This window comes from Haematobia irritans, chromosome 3, assembly GCF_050003625.1.
Source record: "Haematobia irritans isolate KBUSLIRL chromosome 3, ASM5000362v1, whole genome shotgun sequence".
NCBI lineage: Eukaryota > Metazoa > Arthropoda > Insecta > Diptera > Muscidae > Haematobia > Haematobia irritans.
In genome coordinates, this window is record NC_134399.1 from 147,990,405 (window position 1) to 148,015,196 (window position 24,792).

Below are 24,792 nucleotides of genomic sequence, written 5' to 3' on the forward strand. Positions count from 1 at the left end.
GGTCATATCATTCATCAATATTTGGATATGCGGAAGGTCTGTGCAAAATGGATGCCGCGCTAGCTCACATTTGACCAAAAACAACAACGTGTTGATGATTCTGAACGGTGTTTGCAGCTGTTAACTCGTAATACACCCGAGTTTTTCCGTCGATATGTGACAATGGATTAAACATGGCTCCATCACTACACTCCTGAGTCCAATCGACAGTCGGCTGAGTGGACAGCGACCGGTGAACCGTCTCCGAAGCGTGGAAAGACTCAAAAGTCCGCTGGCAAAGTAATGACCTCTGTTTTTTGGGATGCGCATGGAATAATTTTTATCGATTATCTTGAGAAGGGAAAAAGCATCAACAGTGACTATTATATGGCGTTATTGGAGCGTTTGAAGGTCAAAATCGCGGCAAAACGGCCCCATATGATGAAGAAAAAGTGTTGTTCCACCAAGACAACGCACCGTGCCACAAGTCATTGAGAACGATGGCAAAAATTCATGAATTGGGCCTTATTTAAGACATGAAGCTAGCAAAGAACATTGATTAATATAAAGGAAATGGATGTTTTTTTAATACAATAATAGAAATTGTTGGTGATAAAATTTTGAAAAGAACAACATTTGCTATACGCATACAATTTTTTTCTTTGCTTGTATATTATTATATAAACCTACATGCCCCTTATAATTGTAGCTTTTTACTCAAAAATGTTTATAATATCGATAAATAATAAAATTATGGTGCTTGCGAAAATAGTTACAATTCTAAAAAAAATACAATAACTTTTTTATGCAAGCACTTCTGATTTAAAATCTACACTGAAATCCCTAAAGTAAATTTGAGACATCCTTTTTAGATGTTTACAAAAAAAAATAAAATAAAACTCTTGTCAGTTTGCATGTAAAGTCGACCGGTTCTACCGTTCAACCTGTCTGTCCGTATATCTTTCTGTCATATTATTCTGTTTGCCTTCCCAAAACATGGCATTAGTAATGACTCGGTAGATTTTTCGCCTCTTTATTGGGTATCTTTTTAATTTGCGAATGTAAATTTAATGCCATCACCGGCAGAATGATGCTGAAGGGTTTAATTGTAATTCTCTGCAAGTTACACTTTTTTCATGCCCTCTTCATTTTTGTTATCTCTCAAAATTGAAAGCAAAACGAACGGGTGGGTGGAGTAATGTAAGTAAAAGGCTTTACGCATAAAGTTATATTATTTTTCCACTCGAACAATGTAGGTGTAATGTTTTAATGCCAAATATACAAAATTATAGAAGGTTATCGTTATATGAGATGGAGACTTTTCACATTTAATGAATAATTAAATATTTAAATTTAATTATATACAGGTAGTAAAATATAAATATAAACTTTAGTAAGTTTATATTGTGTTTAAATGTAGTATATATATGGGAAACTCAGATATATGATATATTTTTAAAGCTCTGAAAAATGTAAAATAATTATTTTATCTTAGCAAATTTCTATTAAAAACAAATTAAATATTTTACACTCCCGGCCACTGAAATAAAATAATTTATCTATTGAAACATTTACATCTGATCGAAATTCCAAGATGCAAATCGTTAAAAGCACCGATAAAAGGCTTTAAAGTACTCGAAAGGCATCGAGTGAAGCACATATGCCAAGGAAATTTTATGTACGCATGAAAGTGCTTCGGACTCACGAAAATTATCATGACTTACCTGAAGATAGAGGGAGTAAGCTTTGAAATGTACCACTTGATTGCGTGTAAAGGCTAATAATAAAAGTAAAAATAAGTCGTTCGTTGGTAGTTTTTCGAGTCTTCTCTGTGTTTCGAGTCTTTTCTGTTGTAATATGCACCCTCAAAAAAAAGTGCTTCTGTAACATATACCCCAAACACATTTTGCTTCAAGCATATATATTTTCAGGATAGCACCCATATAGACCGATTTCCGGATTTTGCTTCTTGGGCGTCCAGAAACTGTATTTTTTATCCAATTGCCTGAAATTGAAAATCTAGAGATGTTTGAGGACCAAAGATTGGTGTGACGAAAATGGGGTGTATCGGACCATGTTTTGGTATAGACCCCATATAGATCGATCTCCTGATTTTACTTCTTGGGCGTCTGGAAACTGTATTTATAACGCGATTTGCCTGAAATTGGAAATCTAGAGGTGTTTTGGGACCATAAAGAGGTGTGTCGAAAATGGTTTGTATCGGCCCATGTTTTCGTACAGCCACCCTTTCCTTTTATAGCCATATAAACGGACCCCCCAATTTGGCTTGCGAGGCCTCTAAGAGAAGCAAATTTCATCCGATCCGGCTGAAATTTGGTACATGGTGTTAGTATATGGTTTCTAACAACCATGCAAAAATTGGTCCACATCGGTCCATAATTATATATAGCCCCCATATAAACCGATCCCCCGATTTGGCTTGCAGGGCCTCTAAGAGAAATAAATTTCATCCGATCCGGCTGAAATTTGGTACATGATGTTAGTATATGGTCTCTAATGACCATGCAAAAATTGGTCCATATCGGTCCATAATTATATATAGCCCCCATATAAACCGATCGCCAGATTTGACCTCCGGAGCCTCTTGGAAGACCAAAATTCATCGGATTCAGTTGAAATTTGGTACGTGATGTTAATATATGGCTTCAAACATACATGCAAAAATTGGTCGATATCGGTCCATAATTATATATAGGCCCCATATAAACCGATCCCCAGATTGGACCTCCGGAGCACCTTGGAAGAGCAAAATTCTTCCCATTCGTTTGAAATTTGGTACGTGATGTTAGTATAGGGTATCCAACAACCATGCAGGAATTGGTTCCTATCAGTCCATAAATGTATGTAGCTCCCATATAAACCGATCCCCAGATTTGACCTCCGGTGCCTTTTGGAGAAGCAAAATTCATCCGATCTGGTTGAAATTTGGTACGTGGTGGTAGTATATGATATTTAAAAACCATGTGAGTTGAAATTTGTGGATGGCAGTCTTTCGTAGAAGTTTCTACGCAATCCATGGTGGTGGGTACATAAGATTCGGCCTGGCCGAACTTACGGCCGTATATACTTGTTAGAATGAAACTTTTTCAAATTTGATTGACATAGAAAATATGTACAATCGTTTTCTTTAAAAAAATAGCTACTACCATTCCCATATTTTCTTAAGAAACCATTATAACATAGCCCCGCAAAAAATACTCTATATATCACTTCTATCATAAGGCTTCCCTAAAGCTATTAGATATCTCCATTTTAAGTTTGTATGTTTCCTTTACTAAACTAATTTCACATGCTGCTGATGAAAGATATTTGCACACACATTTGACATTTTGCGAGAACGTGCTATCATTAATCACATACGATAACAATTTGCACATAATTTGTCATATTGAAATAACCCCTGAAAAAGATATAAGCAAAAAAAGTGGGACATATATTGGTACCGAAATAACTTAAAAATATGTTACCACATGTGGTTACAATAATAACATATTCGTTTTTTTACTCTACAAAGAAAAAAGCCAATAAAGGTTATATTTTAAATGCGTTATACAGAGACATTTTGGGTTAAAACACAAGAGAAAAATGTAATTTCTTTCTTAAGTATAATCGAAAATGTGTAAATTAAAATGTAATTTTTCCTTACCAACATGTCCTGGCAATTTAAATTGCGGCATATGGACCATATGTGTGTTTAGTGTTATAGCACACAATAAAATTCTATGGAATCTCTTCAAAAAAAAATTATTTCTATATTAAAATCTACTAAAAACCAGCTAAGAAGATTGCAAAAGACTTTCTTCTTTCAATGCTGAAATAATGCCCCCGTTCTCTCCTCAAACACACACATACGTAAGCACATAATCACTTTTTCAGTTTAAAGTCTTGGCGTTTTAAGAATCAAGGATATAACCAAAGAATAAAGTCAACGTCAACTTGCAATTACACTCAAATCTCTCTTTTTTTATATTTCGGGGTAAGCCCAGAAGGGCATAGAAAAAAAAAACTCATATAACGATAAGTTCAGCGAAGCAATAAAACATGAAATTAAATTTCAACCACAAGCTACAACCTCTGTTCTTTTCCAAATTTTCTCTCCCTCTCTCAATCTCTTCTTATGGCAAGGAATGAAACCCATATGCACCATATTTGTATGAATGTAGGTGTTTTGTAAAAGAATGTCTATGGTGTATAAGGTTAATGCAGTAAATACACGTGACTGAAACTAATGGCACAAAGCTAAGAAACCGGGTGGAAAAAAAAAACAAAACGCCAGGCATACAAACAACTACAACAAATCTAAAGGTATGATTGGTACAAGTGGGTGAACCGGAAAAAATACATGCAGAAAATACATATTTAAGTGTTCATATATGCTAGACACACAATTACAAAGTCATTTAGAGAAGGTGGTACAAGAATCACGTCTACTATATTTAACGGCATCAAGACGAGGAATTGAGGAAGAAAAATTATGTCGCTTTTTTTAGTTAAAGAGAGTTAAAAAAACATTTTAAATGCTTCAGCATAGATTGATAATTTATTGTATAATACATCATATTTCTTAAAAATTTTAAATCAACTTGAATAAGATAATAATAATAATTTTTACCCCAATTTTGAGATTAATATTTCAAGTAAATTCTTTCATATTTGCTCATTTAAGGAAACAGGTGTACAAGAAAGGTAACCCTATCTTTGAAATCAGTGTAGGATCAGGTACCCTGTCCTCCGTCCACATATAACACAATACAAAAACCGAGGAATTTAAATTGAATTTGCAAGAATCGAAAGAAGAGGATGTTAATTTACTGCAATGTCTAGTCCAGTTATAGTACCATAAGTTGATCAGACCAGGGAAAGTGTGACACAGTGGGTTAGAGGTTTTAACCTTTTGTCGATAAAATACAATAAAATACGATCTACGTCGCCTCGGTTTACGTTGTTTCGATTTACGTCGCCAATTTCTTTTTTGTTCCATCCAACTTAGATTTACGTCGCCATTCGATTTACGTTGTCGAGTTTTTTCCAACTTTAACAGAAACGCCTTCCATAAGTGGAATAAGTACCAATGATAATGACATCGAAACATTTAGTTTTGAAATTCTTACCGAAAATTCGTCAAATTCTGATTGATATTGCATATATAACGCAATTGTCGAAGTGGCGATGTTTTTTTTTATATGTATGTAGTCCCCTAATTTACTGGAATTTTATACCTTCCACCATAGGATGTGGGTATATTAACTTTGTCATTCCGTTTGTAACACATCGAAATATTGCTCCACGACCCCATAAAGTATATATATTCTGGGTCGTGGTGAAATTCTGAGTCGATCTGAGCATGTCCGTCCATCCGTCCGTCTGTTGAAATCACGCTAACTTCCGAACGAAACAAGCTATCGACTTGAAAATTGGCACAAGTAGTTGTTATTGATGTAGGTCGGATGGTATTGCAAATGGGCCATATCGGTCCACTTTTACGTATAGCCCCCATATAAACGGATCCCAAAATTTGGCTTGCCGATCCTCTAAGAGAAGCAAATTTCATCCAATCCGGCTGAAATTTGGTACATGGTGCTGGTATATGGTCTCTAACAACCATGCAAAAATTAGTCCACATCGGTAGATAATTATATATAGCCAGCATATAAACCGATCCCCCGATATGGCTTGCCGAGCCTATAAGAGAAGCAAATTTCATCCGATCCGTCTGAAATTTGGTACATGGTGTTAGTATATGGTCTCTAACAACCATGCAAAAATTGGTCCATATCGGTACATAATTATATATAGCCCCCATATAAACCGATCCCCATATTTGACCTCCGGAGCCTCGTGGAAGAGCAAAATTCAACCGATTCGGTTTAAATTTGGTATGTAGTGTTAATATATGGCCTCAACCGCCCATGCAAAAATTGGTTGAAATCGGTCCATAATTACATATAGCCCCCATATAAACCGATCCCCAGATTTGACCTCCGGAGCCCCTTGGAAGAGCAAAATTCATCCGATTCGGTTGAAATTTGGTACGTGATGTTAGTACATCATATTTTTAACAACCATGCCAAAAGTGGTCCATATTAGTCCATAATCATATATAGCCCCCATATAAACCGATCCCGAGATTTGGTTTTGGAGCTACTTGGAGGAGCAAATTTCATCCGAGTCAGTTGAAATTTGGTACATTGTGCTAGTATATGGCCGTTAACAACCATGCCTAACTAGGTCCATATCGGTCTATAGTTATATATAGCCCTCAGATAAATAGATCCCCAATCACACACAAATTGGTCTATATCAAGTTCATAATTGTATATAGCCCTCATATAAGCGACCCCCATATATCAATTCTGGCTCTCTACGTACCGTGCAAAATTCCATATCGATTCGTAATTATTTGTAGACTTACCTATACATAGCTTTTTTGTCTAATATATACCACGTATGGAATAACTCACAATTTAGAAAACGATGTTAAGAAGTTTTAAGATACCGCAACCCAAATTAATTCGATTGTGGATGACAGTCTTTCGCAGAAGTTTCTACGAAATCCATGGTGGAGGGTACATAAGATTCGGCATGGCCGAACTTACGGCCGTATATACTTGTTTTTTTTGTATTTATTTGTTATGGATAAAAGACTAAATTACTTTTATTTTTGAAGTTTTTTTTTTATTATGTACACGCACATACATACATAATTAAATGAACTTAGGAGTAAGTAAGACCAATTTTTAATTCGGTTTACGTGGTTTCGATTAACGTCGTCAAATTCCGGAACCAATCACGAAGTAAATCGATGGATTACTGTATATTAAAAAAAAACTCTCAGTGCTTTCATTTATACCCCATTTTATTTTTAAAAAATACAAATTATCAAGCAATTTTTAAAGCTAAGAATTGTAAGTAATTAGAAAATAAGCAAAATTTCTGAAATTTAGAATTTCGAATTTTGAATTCGCAACAACCACTGCGAGAATTTTACCTTCATTTTTGACATTATTTTATATATTGGCAATTTTCAATTTCCCTGACACACTATGTCACACTCCTCTCCTGACCCGATAAACCTTGCACGTCATCAATGTCCGATAAACCTTGCACGTCATTCCAATATAAAAAATGTTACCCCCAGAAGAGAAATATTATTCTCAGGGATCATAAATGCATAAACCGTATTTATGATCCCTGTTAAATTACAGTAAATTAGGGAACTACAAATTTTACACTAATTCGGAAAATTTAAAATTTAAATTTTTTAATAAGCCGAACAAATGTCCCTTGCCTGAACAGAGATATCTAGACTTGACCTATTTGACCTGTTTCAATATTTTTATATTTTGCGTAGACATCTATTCATTATCGTGTCCGTCTCTCTGGCTACTGTAATCATATTACAACCTTCAATAATGGTGATATTGTCCTGAAATTTGGCACAGATTAATTTTTCGTTTGCAGGCATGTCAAGTTCAACGATAGGCTAAGGTCTAAGGTTTCATATAGGTCCCATATAAACCGATCCCATGATTTGGGGTCTTGGGTTCCTAGAAATCGTAGTTTTTTTTATCGAATTTGCTTGAAATTGATATTCTCGATTTGACTACTTGGGCTTCTAGAAACAGCATTACTTATCCGATTGCCTGAAATTGGAAATCTAGACGTATTTTAGGCCCAAGCGAGACCTGTGTCAGATTTAGATATAATCGATTCATTTATTGGTAAAGCCTTCATATAGATCGATCTCCCGATTTCATTTCTTAGACGTACTAGTCATCTGAAGTACTCGAAACAAAGAGTAAAATTTTCAGATTTTACTTCTCTACTACCCTGCAAAACAATTTGGAAGTTCTTCTTAAGACACAACTTTAAAAGCACTTCCAAAAATGACCTCCCAAAGTTGTTCTTTATTTTAACTGCACAGGGAGTTCATTTGAGTCAATTTTTTATAACACGTTTTTTTTCAAATTTTTAATGGGAAATTTAAAATTTCATTGTTTCAAATGGGTTAAAAACAGATTAAAAATTAATAGAATAGTAAAAATTATTTAAATTTTGCCGAAAAATGCTAAATCCTATCTAGAAAATTGCGAATTTTTGAAAATATTTAATGTCAAACGTTCCAGACAAGCGTTATAATGCATTAAATATCATAAAAAATTTTAAAAATTATTTATTCGTCAAAATATCACAAAATTTCTTTATTCACATCCAAATCAATGGATTCGCATCACACCTTAAGAAGTGATGCAAATTCGGTGCAACGTCTGTGTAAATAGTGGACATCCATCCTATGACAAGCTCATGTTAAAATCATCGCTTCTGTGCCAATTTGGCACCACTTCCGGATCCAAAAAGAAAATTTTCGTTACTTTTTTGGCGACGCCTTTTTTGCTGGGTTCTTTAGAAATCAAATCAAGGCGCTAGACGACGACGGGTTAGTAAATTAGGTGGTAAATCGGAGTTGCGTATATATGGGGGCTACATTCAACTATGAAGGCTTTTTTGCGAACAAAAAATTGGTAAAAGGACTAGATCACGTCAGTAGGTGATTGTGACACGTCAGTAGGTTACTTATAGAATCTTCAACCAGAATTTCTATTTGGCTCATTTTAATGCAGATTAAACTTTGTAGTTTAGGGTAACAAATTCGGATAGTTTTAGGTTCCCCTTCCAAATGTCAAAATTCCAATATTTTAATGATCGTTGTCGAATTTTAAGGCAAGAAATTCAATTTAAAATGAATGATGATTCATTTAATGAGACATTTCTAAAGTTCATAAGGAAATATTTCTCGAATAAGAATAATATTTCTCATTTTTAATATATTTCACTTAGTCTAAAACTTTGTATAAAAATTTCAATACCTTAAAAACCGTCATAATTCACTAATCTAGTTAGTTTTAATCACTTTGCACCCATACCATCATAACACGTTTTCATTGCTCCTGTTATATCGTCAAGCGTGCGTGCTCTTGTAGTATTTTTTCCGGGTGTAACTTTTGACTAAAGCACGTTTTAGCAGACGATATGCTACCAAAGACTAACGACCCCAACGCGACATATTCTTAAATTTTATTGCTTACATATGACAGCTGATTGCGACTGGAAGTTAGTAAATATCTCTGTTACACAATGGCAAATATATGCATGTACCTATGTTTGTGTGTGTATGGGTATGTGTAGTATTTGTGAACCAAAGCAGGACTTTAACACGAACCTAAATGTCTGCAAATACTCGTAAATGTGGGTGCATGGGTGCGTTTGTGTGTTTTGTGACTCAAGTGTAGAGTATTTCCTAGGTGTATTTCCCATATGGCGACAGGATGGGTCACAAGTGTGGTTAACATTTGAATCGTAAATGTTCTCAAAAATGCTATTGTGTGTAATCTACAAAGAACAAGGACTACCAAGAGGTGTACCAGTGTACAAGTGGGAGAGTTTGAATTGGAGGTGAATGAGGAATTTTTATGACTTTATAATTTATGGTGACACAACAAGAAGTGTTAGTGTGTGAATTTCGTAGTTCGTTCGTTTTGTGACATCCCCACCTACCTATATTCGAGATTTCTTTCTATTTCTTTGCCCTTGCCATTGTTGTATAACAACACATGGTTTTTGTTTTATCCCAGATCGTGCGATTTATTTTCTTTTGTGGCATTTTCATTTTCTTTGTTAACCCCCCAAAGAGAACTTGTGAAGAGTGTTAAATGCGTGCTATCAAATGGAATATGAATGATGATTTCCGCAATGCGGTGAATTTAAAATCGTTTAATGCTCTACCTCTAGCAATTGATAGGGGAAGTTGTGTTACATATACATTGTGAGGGATACAAAATCGTTTCGGTATTTTCAGGATTACATAGAAATGCATTATGTAACATTAATATTAATATTTTTACATGAATGAATAAGAAAGTCGATTATTTTTTTTTTTTTTAACAAAAAATGAATACTTTTCGACGAAACGAAACTTTTGACGAACAAATCTTCTTTTGACATATATTAAAACGAAGTAGTAGCAACTTTATATTAAACTGATCACAGATTTTGTTCTCAAACTATGGCATTGATTCCGAGTCAAAGAAACAGAAAATTTTATAATAATGCAGTTAAGATGTAGTTCTTTTTTAAGGTTGGCGTACTTTAGACGAGCACACAATTCTTAATTTTGTGGTTTTTTAAACCTGGGACGTAGTAGCGATTTCCTTACGTCTGTTGAAATCACTCTAACTTCCGAACGAAACCAGCTATAGTCTTGAAACTTGGCGCAAGTAGATTAATTGATGTAGGCAGTATAGTAAATGGAACATATAGGACCACGTTTAGGTATAGTCCTCACATAAGCCGAACCCCAGATTTGACTTCCGTATTCTCTTGGAACAGCAAAATTCATGCGATCTAGTTGAAATTTGGTAAGATATGTAAGCATATGCCCTCTAAAAACAATTCTAAACTTTGTTCATTTCGGTCAATAATTATATAAAGCACCCATATAAACCGGTCCACAAATCTGACTTCCGGAGCTTCTTTCCGATTTCGGTCTATAATTGTATATACACCCCATATAAAAGTCGTTCATATCCATACTAACTACACTCAAAAAAAGTTTACTTGGATCCAAAGATTTTGACCTTCCCTTAAGGATTTTGGTATTGATTCCGAGCCAAAGATGTGGCTTCTTTAAAATAAAGAATTTTTTAGCGATCCATCTGGCTTTATATCTAGGACCAATAATATTAAGACTAGTATAAAGATCTCATTTATCAAATTTTTCATTCTCTTTTTGCAGTTTATTAATAAACGTTCTCACGTACAAATAAATGACAGTTTAAAAATCCAAATTATAACGGATACTTCAAAGTAAAACATGTTTTCTTAATTCCAAGAAAACTTTAAAACAAAGACGCTAAATCCTCAAAATAAGTCTTAGCCCATATTTAAAGCGTTTTTATCTTAAATCTAAAGTTTCTATATTTCAGTTAATTTAAGGACAATTTCTTTAAATCAAAAATGTGTTTCTTTACTTTAAGGAAAATTAGCCTTACTTCAAAGACATGAGACTTTTACAAAATGTGTGTTCTAAATTTAATGAAAAAAAATTTTTAATCGAAGATTATAAACTTTATTTTAATTAAAATTTCATTATATTAAGGAAATTTGTCCTTAATATTTTGTAAAGTTTCGCATCCTAACATTTAGGTTGCGTTATCCCGTTATCCTTGCGTAATATTTTTTTTTCAGTGTACAAATTAAAATTCCAAATTCAAACTCGACTTCTTGTACAAATAACTCTAACATCAAAAGTGAGTTTTCCAGTTGCCTGTAGGAAGAATCTTGCTATCAGATTTCCTCAAATGCGGAATCTTAAATGGATAAATTGTGGGTGATGGGGTATTTCGTTATAAAATCTCTCGAAATGTTGAATCATAAATAGACGAATTGAATGCGGTATGTTTTGATTTTCATACGATTTTAAAACGAAAAAAAAGCGATAGCCAATGGCAAAATGCCAGAGTGGTGTATTTGGTATGTAAACGTGGTTCAATTGAATTTCTCCTTTAGGACATGCTCAACAAATGGAAGAATGCTTTCCAGTTTAATAATTGGAATGAGCAGGTCGTCCAATAAACCTGAGAATGTAAGAAATCCGAAACAGTTATCTTCCCAATAATTTTCGGCTACATGTTCACTTTTCCATATCACCACAAAAAAAGCAGTAACGATCGGCTAATAAATAAGCGATGATATCATTACGGCACTTTATGTGTATTTTGTATCACACAGTCTTGAACGCATCGTAGATAAATTCACGTGACATTTAATTTTAATTTAAGTCATTCGAAACCATTGCCGTATATCCTGTATATTTTTAATTTATTTATAAACAAGAAAATGATAACATTATGGACATATATGGGTTATGGTTTTTGCTTCATGATAAAGCACCTACTCGCTTTACCTTTGGTCACAGTAGTAACTATACCTGGACCATATATGTAGGCTTATTATTGAGCCTACATAATATGTAGCATTAACCTAAGACCACGGAAAATTCACATGTATACATTTATTTCTGGTTTCATTCTCTTAATTTAATATTAGCACTTCAAGCATGCAATTTTGTTTCCTATACTTAAACAGGCTTTATATTTTATACAGTCAATTTAAATTTCGAATTGGCGGAAGAAAAAAAAAACGTTTAAACCTCAATTCAATAAAGATTAATTAAATAGGTAATACAAAAAATTACAACCACAAGCACAAAAACCACTTTCCCACAAATTCCATTTGTCGAAATATTTGCATTACCGGAAACAGAACTTTTTGCTAGAGTTTCTAACAAAAAAAAACAATACCCCGGTGTTCTACATTTCATTTATTTATTGCTGTATAGTGTCAAACTAAACCAAACAAAAAACAGAAAGCAATATAAACAAAACAATATAGCCTGTATTCTTTTTCAAGTGTCTGTTCAAGGTTTTCCTCGCCAATTGTTAACTAAAAAACCGAAAAACCCCAAAAAAAGTGAAAACACAAAGGAACTATTATTTTCGTTAAATTTTGTATCAAAGCATTTACCAAAGCATTAAAACACCAACACACACAAACGTTTTATAGTATAAATTCAAAACATGCTTTTGCTCATAGACAAAAACCCACCAATGGATTTGCATATAAATGCATATATGAATAACCATATTTATAACTATATATACACCTACACATATATATACAGATGTACATGATGCACAAAAAGGACATGCATATAAACACACACACAAACATTCTGAAAAAAGCATTTCCGTTTACACTTTACAAAAAGCAAAGTGGCAATTTGGTACTTAAGTTGAATTCTTGTCTCTTATACCCTCTCACTTTTACTGAACCGAACACAAGCACGCACACATTCACACTTAACTTTGCCCTATTGCTTGTCCTCAGCCACCAAACTACCAACCAACCAACAACGAGAGTAATACAAAAAAACCTACTTGCATTGTAAATGTGCATAAGCTTGGTTTCTTGTTGTTTCTATAATACCGAAAATGAGAGAGATAGAAAATAGAGGCGCCATAGCAATGACACCTACATCAACTCGAAGAGCAACTACACCAATTTTTGTTGACGTGGGTGGCGTGTATGTTGGGGTGTATTTATGCGTGTGTGTGTGTGTGTGTGGGCGAGTGTGTGACTATACACTTTGTTTGAGATTCGTTGCATTACCCCCAATGAGTGTTTGGGGCCCCTCTTGCACGCATAGCCAAAAAGACAGTATGAATGAAAATTTATTTGTTTATATATATATATTTTTTTTCTTTTTTTCAAACATAGGTGTACGTTTTCACAAAATCTCCGCAAGCAAGTATATGTGTGCATATAAATGTTCAGAGAGATATGAAATGGTGTTGTGGGCAGATGGTTGGCATTATATTTACATTTTGTTTCTGCATCATTGTTCTTTCTTTGAGAGTTGTTGCCATTGTTGTAGACGTTGGTGTTTGAGAGCACTAAAAAGGCAGTTAAGGTAAATTAAGAACAATGCAATTGTTTAAAGCTACCACATACACACAGACACACCAATTCTCGTACCTATGCCACCCATCAAGAATACATAAGAAAGGCGTTGAGATGGGCGTACTGTTGTGGTTTACAAAGCTGTATGTCAAAATTTACACAAAAAATATATTGAGAAGAAAAAGTGTAATGGGAAAAGGTGACCAAAACAATTGCCATGAGAATACACTTGAATAGAGCAAAATATTAATGAATGGACCAATAGAATTTAATGCATCAAATAATAGTTTTCTCAAAAATTACACAAAAAAATATAATGAGAAGAAAAATGTGATGGGAAAAGGTGACCAAGACAATTGCCATGAGAATACACTTGAATAGAGCAAAATATTAATAAATGGATCAATAGTATTTAAAGCATCAAATAATAGTTTTCTCAAAGTTGATAAAATTTTGAATATAACAAACAAATATAATATATGTAACATATATATATAGAAGATGTTTTTAATACGCAAAAATATGTACAGAAAAAAATTAAGATGTAAATAAATTATTTTATGTTGATAAATCTGATTTCTGCAACCAAAATCGTAACTAATTAGATGTAAGTAAAGATTATGGTGAACCGAATAAGAAATGGAGATTTATAAACTATTTTAAATTTTGTTCGGGGTTTTCCCAAAAATTATGATTTTCGAACTTCCGTTCTATAAATAGAACAAAACTAAAAAGGGGAAGATAGTATTAACAAACAAGTATATACAGCAGTAAGTTCGGCCGGGCCGAATCTTAAATACCCACCACCATGAATCAAATATAATAGTTTACTTTGAAAACTCTTCGTCGTAGCGGATTTCTTGATAATATATAGAATTTTAGTTTTCAAGCATTTTTTCACTTTCAAGCAATTTTCATGATCAGTGCGCCTGTTATACCCTGAAAGAAGTATTTTCTTTTCTGAGGAATGATATTTTAGACAAGCAAAGTTTTCTTTTGACACAAATTTTAGAGACAATCGTTGAATCGCTCATCAAAAATTCGGATTAGTTTGCTCTAAACGAAAATACGAAATACGATACGGACCATTTTCGACACACCTCATTATGGTCCTAAATACCTCTAGATTTCTAATTTCCGGTAAATTTTATAAAAACTACGGATTCTAGAAGCCCCAAAAATAAGGTCGGGAGATAGGTCTATATGAGGGCTATACCAAAACATGGACCGATACTCACCATTTTTGGCACACCTACTTGTGATCTTAAAATACCTCTAGATTTTCACTTTCAAGCAAATCGGCTAGAAAATAGAGTTTCTAGAAGGCCAAGAAGTAAAATCGGGAGATCGGTCTATATGGGGGTTATACCAAAAAATGGACCGATACACCTCAATTTCGGCACACCTATTTGTGGTCCCAAAATATCTCTAGATTTCCAATTTCAGGCAAATCGGGTAATAAATACAGTTTATAGAAGCCCAAGAATAAAAGTCGGGAGATCGGTCTATATGGCGGCTATACCCAACCCTGAACCGATACGAACCATTTTCGACACACCACTTTACGGTCCTAAAATACCTCTAGATTTTCAATTTCGGGCAAATCGGAAAGAAAATACAATTTCTAGATGCCCAAGAAGCAAAATCGGGAGATCGGTCAATATGGGGCCCATACCAAAACATGGAGCGATACGGACCGTTTTCGACACACCACTTTATGGTCCGAAAATACCTCTAGATTTTCAATTTCAGGCAAATCGGATAATAAATACAGTTTCTAGAAGTCCAAGAAATAAAATCGGAAGATCAGTCTATATGAGGGCTATACCAAAACATGGACCGATGGGCACCATTTTCGGCACACCTTTTTATGGTCCTCAAGTACCTTTAGATTTTCAATTGCAGGCAAATTGGATAACAACTACGGTTTTTATAAGCCCAAACCCCCAAATCGGGAAGTTGGTTTATATGGGGACTATATCAATACTTGGAACGATATAGCCTATCTTCGAACTTGACCTGTCTGCAAACAAAAAACGAATCTGTGCCAAATTTCAGGACGATAGCGCCATTATTGAAGCCTGTAGCGTGATTACAACAGACAGGCAGACAGACAGACGGACAGACTTATATCGTCTTAGAATTTCTCCCTGATCAAGAATATATATACTTTATATAGTCGAAAATCGATATTTCGATGTGTTACACACGGAATGACAAACTTATTATACCCCCATCACCATTCTATGGTGGTGGGTATAAACATACGTTTATTTAAATCCGATTAAAATAATCACTGACGCAAAACAGCTTCCACAATAACCGACTGAGTTGAAGCCGAAGATTAGTCCGATTTAATCACGAAGTTAATTGATCCAATTTTTTTTTTGTTTACTGATGATATCAACCACACAATTAATTTGAAATTTAAAGTAGTCTTGATTAAAAAACCAATAGATTTCTTGAGAACTTTCAATTGGTTCAATTAAAAATTTAATTAACATATAATTACAATTCTAATACTAATGGGACATGAAGATTAAGGAATTGGTATTATTAAGCTATTGAAAAGAAATGATATGTAAAATAATTGATTTGGACGAAAAAACAGACTGAACTGATATCAGGTTAAAATAAAAATTTAATTGATTTTGGTTGCAAAACACAATTATGTTTTTAATTAGAGCAAAAAATAATTTATTTATTTATAAATTGTTTACCTTTAGATGAAACAATTTTCTTATAACTTTGTAAGAGTTTATACTTTATTATGAAGTTAATTATAGTTCGATATTTTCTTTGGATTTGAGTCAAAATTTAATGATCCCATGAATGGTACGTATATAGAATATTATTATTCAAATACATTTCCCATTCACCTATCAGCTTTTCTCATATAGAATTTTCCAGTAAAAGGCGTTGTTTCAAAACAAAAAAATATTTTTAATGCCAATTTCCACATTTGCAACATCATATACCTCACGAATTCTACCTGTGTGTTCTTTAATCGACTCAAGTGCTTCCAAATAGCCTTTTTGGGAATGATTCTGCAACATTTGAAAGGATATTAACATAATTTGTTCTTTGTGTCAATGCTGAGGGAGTTTTATCAAAATTTGTAAGCTTGCGGGTTCCTACTGGGTTTCGAGGGTGGAAAATTCGGTTGAAATCAGTTCAGAATTTGATATAGCCCCCATATATATCTTTCGTCCGATATGCACTTATTTGATCCCAGAAGTCAGGGAGCCACCATGATGCAATGGCTAACATGCCCGCCTTGTATTTTCAGGGTCGTGTGTTCAACCCCAGTATCGAAAGAAAGGAGTTAGAGAGGGCTTTCTTTTTATTTAATCGAAAAAACAAAACTTACAAAAATTGATATTTTTTAGAGCAAGGATCAATTTTTGTTCATAATAAAATTTTTTGAATTAAAAATATGAATTGAAACCTTCAAAAATTTTAAACTAATTGTCATATCATTATTTTTATGGAATTTTGTAGAAAAAATTGTTTTAAGAAATATTGTTGAATTCACCATTTCAAAAATGTATAAAGAAAAAATTTATAAAAAAAGAAAAAAACTGTCCTCCTTGGTCCCAAACATTGATCCCACTTAGTTAAAATTTGGGGAAAAAATTTCAAGACCCATCTATCTATTAGAGATAGTCGCACTCGGCCTCGAATGTTGTTAGAACGGTTACAATATCATACACATGCATTATGCTTCATATATTTATCATAAAGTTGTCTCCTATATAAATATCTCACGATTTTATCGAATTCAAGAACCGAACATTAGAGTTTGTTTGAAATCATCTCCAATTTAAATACAGTTCCCATTTATATAAATTATACAAAATATTGACTGCTGGAGAAAATTTTCATTATGTCTAAACAAATAATTTTTGAATTTAATACCTATAGTCATAAACATTTCTCTGCAATTACTGAGACACTTTATTTCTTATTGCTATTCCATTTTATTTTCGATTAAATCTACCTATATTTTTAACTCTTCTCTATTTTTTCTTTCAGAGCATTATCACGTAAACTAAAACCTCATTTAGTTGCCGACACCGTCAAACAGTATATCAGTCGAGCGCAGCGGCCAGCCAAATCACAAGAGCAGCAGCCTAACATGGAGTTTTTACGTGGTGTTTATGCGTTTATGCAAGTGAGTAGATCATCGGTGAGTGTCGCTAAAGCCATTTTAACAACTGTACTAATCCATGTATTTCTTCTTTATACTTTTTTTGTTGGTTGTTGTGTCCTTTGAATGATTTTGGAATCTCTATATTAAAAACAACAAGTATATAAAGCAGTAAATTCGGCCGGGCCGAATTTTAAATACCCACCACCATGAATCAAATATGATAGTTTACTTTGAAAACTCTTCGTCGTAGTGGGTACCATTTGCTACTCACATATTTGTGATCTTAAAATACCTCCAGAATTTCAAACAAATCGGCTAGAAAACATAGTCTCTAGACGCCCGAGAAGTAAAAATCGAGAGATCAGTCTATATGGGGGTTATACCAAAAAATGGGACGATATACCTCAATTTCCGCACACTTATTTGTGGTCTAAAAATACCTCTAGATTTCGAATTTCAGCAAATCGGGTAATAAATACAGTTAATAGAAGCTCAAGAAATTCAGGCAAAGCGGATGGTAAATATAGTTTCTAGAAGCCCAAGAAGCAAAATCGGGAGATCGGTCTATATGGGGGCTATACCAAAAAATTGACCGATGGGCACCATTTTCGGCACACCTTTTTATGGTCCCAAAATACCTCTAGATTTCCAATTTGAGGTAAATCGGATGGTAAATATAGTTTCTAGACGCCCAAGAAGCAAAATCTGGAGATCGGTCTATATGGGGGCTATATCAAAACATGGACCGATACAGATCATTTTCGACACACCTCCTTATGGTCCTAAAATACCTCTAGATTTTAAATTTCAGACACATCGGATAGAAAATACTGTTTCTAGACACTTAAGAAGCAAAATCGGAAGATCGGTCTATATGGGGGCTATACCAAAACATGGACCGATACGGACCATTTTCGACACACCTCTTTATGGTCCAAAAATACCTCTGGGTTTCCAATTTCAGGCAAATCTGATAAAAACTACGGTTTTTATAGGCCCAAGACCCCAAATCGGGAGGTTGGTTTATATGGGGACTATATCAAAACTTGGACCGATATAGCCCATCTTCGAACTTGACCTGCCTGCAAACAAAAAACTAATCTGTGCCAAATTTGGGGACGATAGCGCCATTATTGAAGGCTGTAGCGTGATTACAACAGACAGACAGACAGACAGACAGACAGACAGACAGACGGACAGACGGACATGCTTATATCGTCTTAGAATTTCTCCCTGATCAAGAATATATATACTTTATATAGTCGGAAATCGATATTTCGATGTGTTACAAACGGAATGACAAACTTATTATACCCCCGTCACCATTCTATGGTGGTGGGTATAAAAACACCCAAAATTTAACTGCTTATTTTTGCCATAAAAAAAAAATCCACATTAAAAAATAATGCAACGAATTCCCATGAAAAACAAAAACATAATTTTATTTCTATTAAAATTTTTTATATACACACATATAAATTCAAACCAAAAAAATATATATATTTATACTATATATTACCTTTCTTAAAAAACAAAAACGAAAACAAAAAAACAACTCCCCCCAAAAAACTATATTAACAAAATCTAAATCATAACGATATTGCAACAAAACAAACGATTTTCGTATGAGTTTGCCAATGAGACAAAAAAACAAAACAATACGAAATTGAATAAAACGAAAGAAAAGTCCTAAATTTATTAAGGGAAACTCGTACCATTTACCATTAAAAGGAACATCTTTCTTCTACTACAACTATTATAAGTCATCATACATCAATCCACATAATGTGTTTCTATTTATTATTGTTTTTTTTTTTTCTTTTATTTCTAATTAATATTCGTTTTAATGAACAAAACGATATGTAAATGAAGTACATTTTTGTTTAATGAACTTGCTATTAAAAAAAATAAATAAAACAGTTAGAGAAAAAAAGCAAAACGTTTATATTATAACAGCATCTGAACATTACGAAATTTTATATCACTTGAAATAAAATTAAAAGTGAAACTAATTTGGTCAAAGCATTGGTTTTTGAGAAGCATTGCTAAAGAAGAAATGTATAACTTAAAATAAAGGGACAATATGTATTTTTTTTTTTAGTTTACTTACTTATAGTTACTTACTTATTTTATAATAAAAAAATACATGGAAAATTTAATTTTTCTAATATATTAAAAAACTGTTATCAATTAAAATGAAGTATAATATATCCTACGAGAACGTCATTCATACTAAGAAAATGACCTAACATTCGCTTATCTTGCCATTCGTGTTATAAAACATTATAGGTTGATCTAACCGTTCATATTAATCAATTTCCAGATTTGAAATGGAGAGGTCCAGGAAAAAATTTTATGTAATTTTTTTGATGTTATATGTTTATGTATACCTATTTCTATAACTTGACAAAACCGCTATGAAAATCGATCCTCGGAATTCCCTTTATGATCATTTAGTGGGAAGAATGATCTAATCCAAAATCTTTGGAATGTTTTTAAATGCTTTCTACTTTCTTAGCTTGTCTATCTGCCTGTCTTTTTTTCCTTTTTGGAGTTTCAAAAATGTTGGTCACCAATTTTATTTGAACTTCAGGTAGTATATGCTAAAGCTGGAAAAAGGATGCTTTCTTTTTTAAAGCGCGTATGACATGTAACATTTGCTTTTATGAAGGTCTCGCAATAAATATATTATTGGCCATGAGTTGCTTCAACTTTTTTAATCACCTTGTAAAATACGTTTTAGCGGAACCAGCAGATAGGATCCTTGACATCTTCATTCTGTTTATATAGGTTCCCTATTTTTATATTTATTTATTATTAAATATAAATAATAATTACAAATTACAATAAACTTATTTATATGGGCACTAGCAACTAGTGGCCATCGGCCTACTATATTTTTAGAAGATCGAAACAAAAAGAAGTCTCTCACAAGTAATAAGAAATTGTGAATGAGACAGTATTTTGTAGCCCGATCCGAGCTTTCTCGATAGAAATACTATGTGAACTTACATCCCTATATAGTAGATGTTCAGATCGGAAATCGATGTTTTTTTTTCTTTGAAGCCAGTATGGCAGGTTGAATCCACTGATTTTACCATTCCTTGGTCTCCGTCGTATGCATACAACGTTAGTCCAAACTGCGTAAACACTACTCCGTAATGATTTCGTGCAGCTGCGGGTGCCCGTCCAGCCTATAAATTTATCACACCCAAAATCTTCTATAATATACACTCAAACCTATAAAATTCCTCTCTTATCTATCACGCATCTCTTCACTCGGTGTGTTGCCCTTTTAAGGACGGTCTCGATGTGGCTTAAAGGTCTACATTGAAACTCGTTCAACTAACTTCGAGATAGTAGCCCTAAATAGAGAATAATCATCATGCTTAGCATCTGAATTAAAGGGTGATACGGTCAAAATTTGGTCAAGGGAAAACGCGTGTAAATCGATGAAATTGTTTATTTAAAAAATCAAATTAAATTTCTTTTTCAAGTTCAATTAGTATAAAATTCACGAAAAATATTCAGTTAGGCTTTCGGTTTTCCAAATCCGAATTGCCGGGCCTCACGCTTGACACCTGCCATCAGATTTTGTACAGCCACCTTGACCACCTTCTTCGCCGCAGAAAGCCAGTTTGCATTGAACTGCTGTTCGTCCTTAACAGTTTTTTTGGTCTTCTTTAGGTTCCGCTTGACAATAGCCCAGTATTTCTCAATTGGGCGGAGCTCTGGCGTGTTGGGAGGGTTCTTGTCCTTGGGAACCACCGTGCAGGTTGTTGGCGGCGTACCACTCCATGGCCTTTTCACCGTAATGGCAAGATGCCAAATCCGGCCAAAACAGTACGGAACAACCGTGTTTCTTCAGGAAAGGCAGCAGACGTTTATTCAAACGCTCTTTTCCGTAAATTTCTTGGTTGACAGTCCCGGAAGCTATGAAAATGCTGCTTTTCAAGCCACAGGTACAGATGGCTTGCCAAACCAGATATTTCTTTGCGAACTTTGACAGTTTTATGTGCTTGAAAATATCTGCTACCTTTCCCCTTCCTTTTGCCGTATAAAACTCCTTTCCCGGAAGCTGCTTGTAGTCGGCTTTGACGTAGGTTTCGTCGTCCATTACCACGCAGTCAAACTTCGTCAGCATCGTCGTGTACAGGCTCCGAGATCGCGCTTTGGCCGTCGTATTTTGTTTATCATCGCGATTTGGAGTCACTACCTTCTTGTAAGTCGATAATCCGATAGTACACCCAGCTTATTTGCGGTATCTCGGAGAGAGAGGTTAGGGTTTTGCTTGAAACTACCGGCAACTCTCTTTGTCGTCTCAGCGGCTTCCGGTTTTCGATTTCCCCCCGATCCAGACTTCCTGGCTGTCGACAAACGTTCCCCAAACACTTTAATTACATTTGTAACGGTTGATTTGGCAACTTTTAGCAATTTTGACAGCTTTGCGTGCGAGTAGCTCGGATTTTCGCGATGCGCGAGCAAAATTTTGATACGCTGCTCTTCTTACTTGGACGGCATTTAGACAACTGAAGAGTGAATTCCAAAATCAAAATAGGAGGAACATTCTACACACACACACACACACACCTTCAAAATGAGGGGTGTTCAGGTTTTTTAAATGGAAATTTGAAAAATACGTCAAGTTTATATTGACCAAATTTTGACCGTATCACCCTTTATATCTGATTTCTCTTTGAGATATATCAAAAAAAAAAAAGAATCGATTCGTTGACCTCAGTTACCTCACTTTAGGAAGAATATTTACTCTCTCATATATTATTATTATTGGGAGAGTGTATATTAAAAGCTGTAGAATACTATATAAATGTTAAACAAGATTTGCTATACGAGCAATGCACTTCTTTTATATTTTTTTTTTTTTTTTTTTTTGAGCTTGCCTACAACCAGAAAAAGAATATCATAATCTCAAAGAAGTTTAAAAAAAAATGTTTGTTTTAATTATCTGATTTCGGCAAACATGCTTGCCGAGAAATCAAAATTTTAACGACCAAAATGTCCCCATGCAAGAATAACATTTTGTTGTTGAAACACATTTGAAGAGATCATATTATTATACTCGTTTATAGCCTCCAGATTAGTATATTGTTTCCAAATCATTTTAGTACTCAATCTCACTTCTGACCGAAATGACAAAAATGTTTTGAATTAATTCTATGATCTTCAAGGGAGTTTAGGTTTGGTTAAAATTTGATTTGATCTCAATACATTCTTGTGACGTTCTCTAACTAAAAAAAGAATTGTTTTCACCATAATAATGATAACAAGTATATAATGTATAAGTATGCATTAAATTTATTATATAATTTTTCTTTCTTACAAAAAAAAAATTGTTTATGGGACGAAAATAAATATTTAAATTTTAATTTATGTTAAAAAAATTAGTATTATTTATTACCCATAACATCTCTCTTTATCAAAGTTATACATTTCTTAGAATTGTAGCTAATGTAAAATTCTCCTTAATTCAATAGATTAATAAAATAGAACTACAACTACGTTTTAATTATAACATGAGCGAGTGAGCGAGCGAACGATAATGGTATTGGGAAATAAAGGTCCACTACTAAGGTTGCATAATAAAGAAAACGAAAAAGCAAACTTAATACCATTGACAAGTTAGAAAAACCAAATCAACAGTTGTACAAATATCACAAGAAAAAATATACTTAAAAACATACAAAAATCATCGCAACGAATTGATGTATCGTCCAACCTTAAAAAAAAAATGTTACATCGTATCGAAAATTTTCTCACCTCAACTCCCCACCACAACCACCTATCGATCAATCAATCAGTCTATCAATCAAACCATGTTGAAAAGGACTCATTTTAATGTAGTATGCATTTCTCGTTTTGACAGTATGATCAAGGAAAACGATAACAATAATAGCTATCACAAAAAAAATAAAATAAAACGAATCCAAATATAAATAAATATTTTCTCAGATACATTTCGTTTTCAAGTTTACTGTCTGCTTACTACTCCAATCTACCACCAACACCACCACCTCAAATATCCTCTCTCCTTTCTCAAACTCTCAGTTTGATTTTTTTTTTCACCATATTCATTATATATTCTATTATATATTGTGTAAATTTTTTTTTAAGAAACTGTGTTGAGGAGGATGAAAAGAAAGAAACGAAAACAGGAAATTAATATGCAAACATTAATCATACAGCGTTAACAACAATAATAATAATAATAATACTAAGTATAAACAAAACAGATAATACTACTACCAATCTCACACTCACACCACCCACACACACACACAACAGCAACATAAATAATTTTCACCCACAGTTATATGAGCTTGAAGCCCTCTTAACAGGCCGGAGATATAAATATGCATTTGAAGAAACGAAGAGTGTGAAGAAAAATTTCTACAAATTTAATTAAACATCCATCTCATAAAATAAAAACAAAATCAAGAAAAAACGAAGTAAATTCTTCACATTTAGGGGGAAGACTAACATTCTGAATTTTATCCATTTCACCCATTTTCAACAGAAGACGACAAACGACAAAAACCTTAAGAAATATGGGTTAGAAAAACCAGCGTTCAAAAAAAATACAAAACATCAAGTTATATATAATCCTACATTCATATTTACATATTTACAACAGGGAATTATGTTTGGAGGAGGAAAAAAATCAACGTTGTCGCCCGTATCTCATGTTGCCACAACTCATTAACAATCTTCTCGTTCTCTTCGATGTTTTCTCAAAACAAAGCAAAAAAAACACTCCTTAAAAAAATAATCATTCTGTCTTCAACATTTTTGTCATTTTTTTTTGTCAACAACACGAATTCCATAAGACGCCAAAACATTATAAGGGTTTTATTTGGCATTTCGTTCATTCGTTCGTTTTCCATTTTCTTCTTCCTCCAAAACCCACAACACCTCATTATTTCGAACATTTCAGCTTCTAGGTGAAACTTATTGTTACCTTTTATTTTTTCTGTATTTATTTATTTTTATTTTTCATTGCATTACATTTCATTTTGTACCAGATTTCTACTCGTATTGTGTCCATTTTTTTTTTGTGGGTCTTTTTCTCATTTGCTTTTGAATGGTTTGGGGATTTCTTCTGT

General features: G+C 33.6%; 1 protein-coding gene across 1 annotated transcript in view; it reads left to right on the top strand.

The window, feature by feature from the left end:
- shakB (Innexin family member shaking B) overlaps positions 1-24,792 on the top strand; it is a 340,164-nt gene that overhangs the window by 148,114 nt on the left and 167,258 nt on the right. The window contains exon 2 of the mRNA XM_075300013.1: positions 17,554-17,707. Within this exon, the coding sequence (XP_075156128.1) occupies positions 17,657-17,707 (51 nt within the window). The 5' untranslated portion in view covers positions 17,554-17,656. The remainder of the gene's footprint in view (positions 1-17,553; positions 17,708-24,792) is intronic.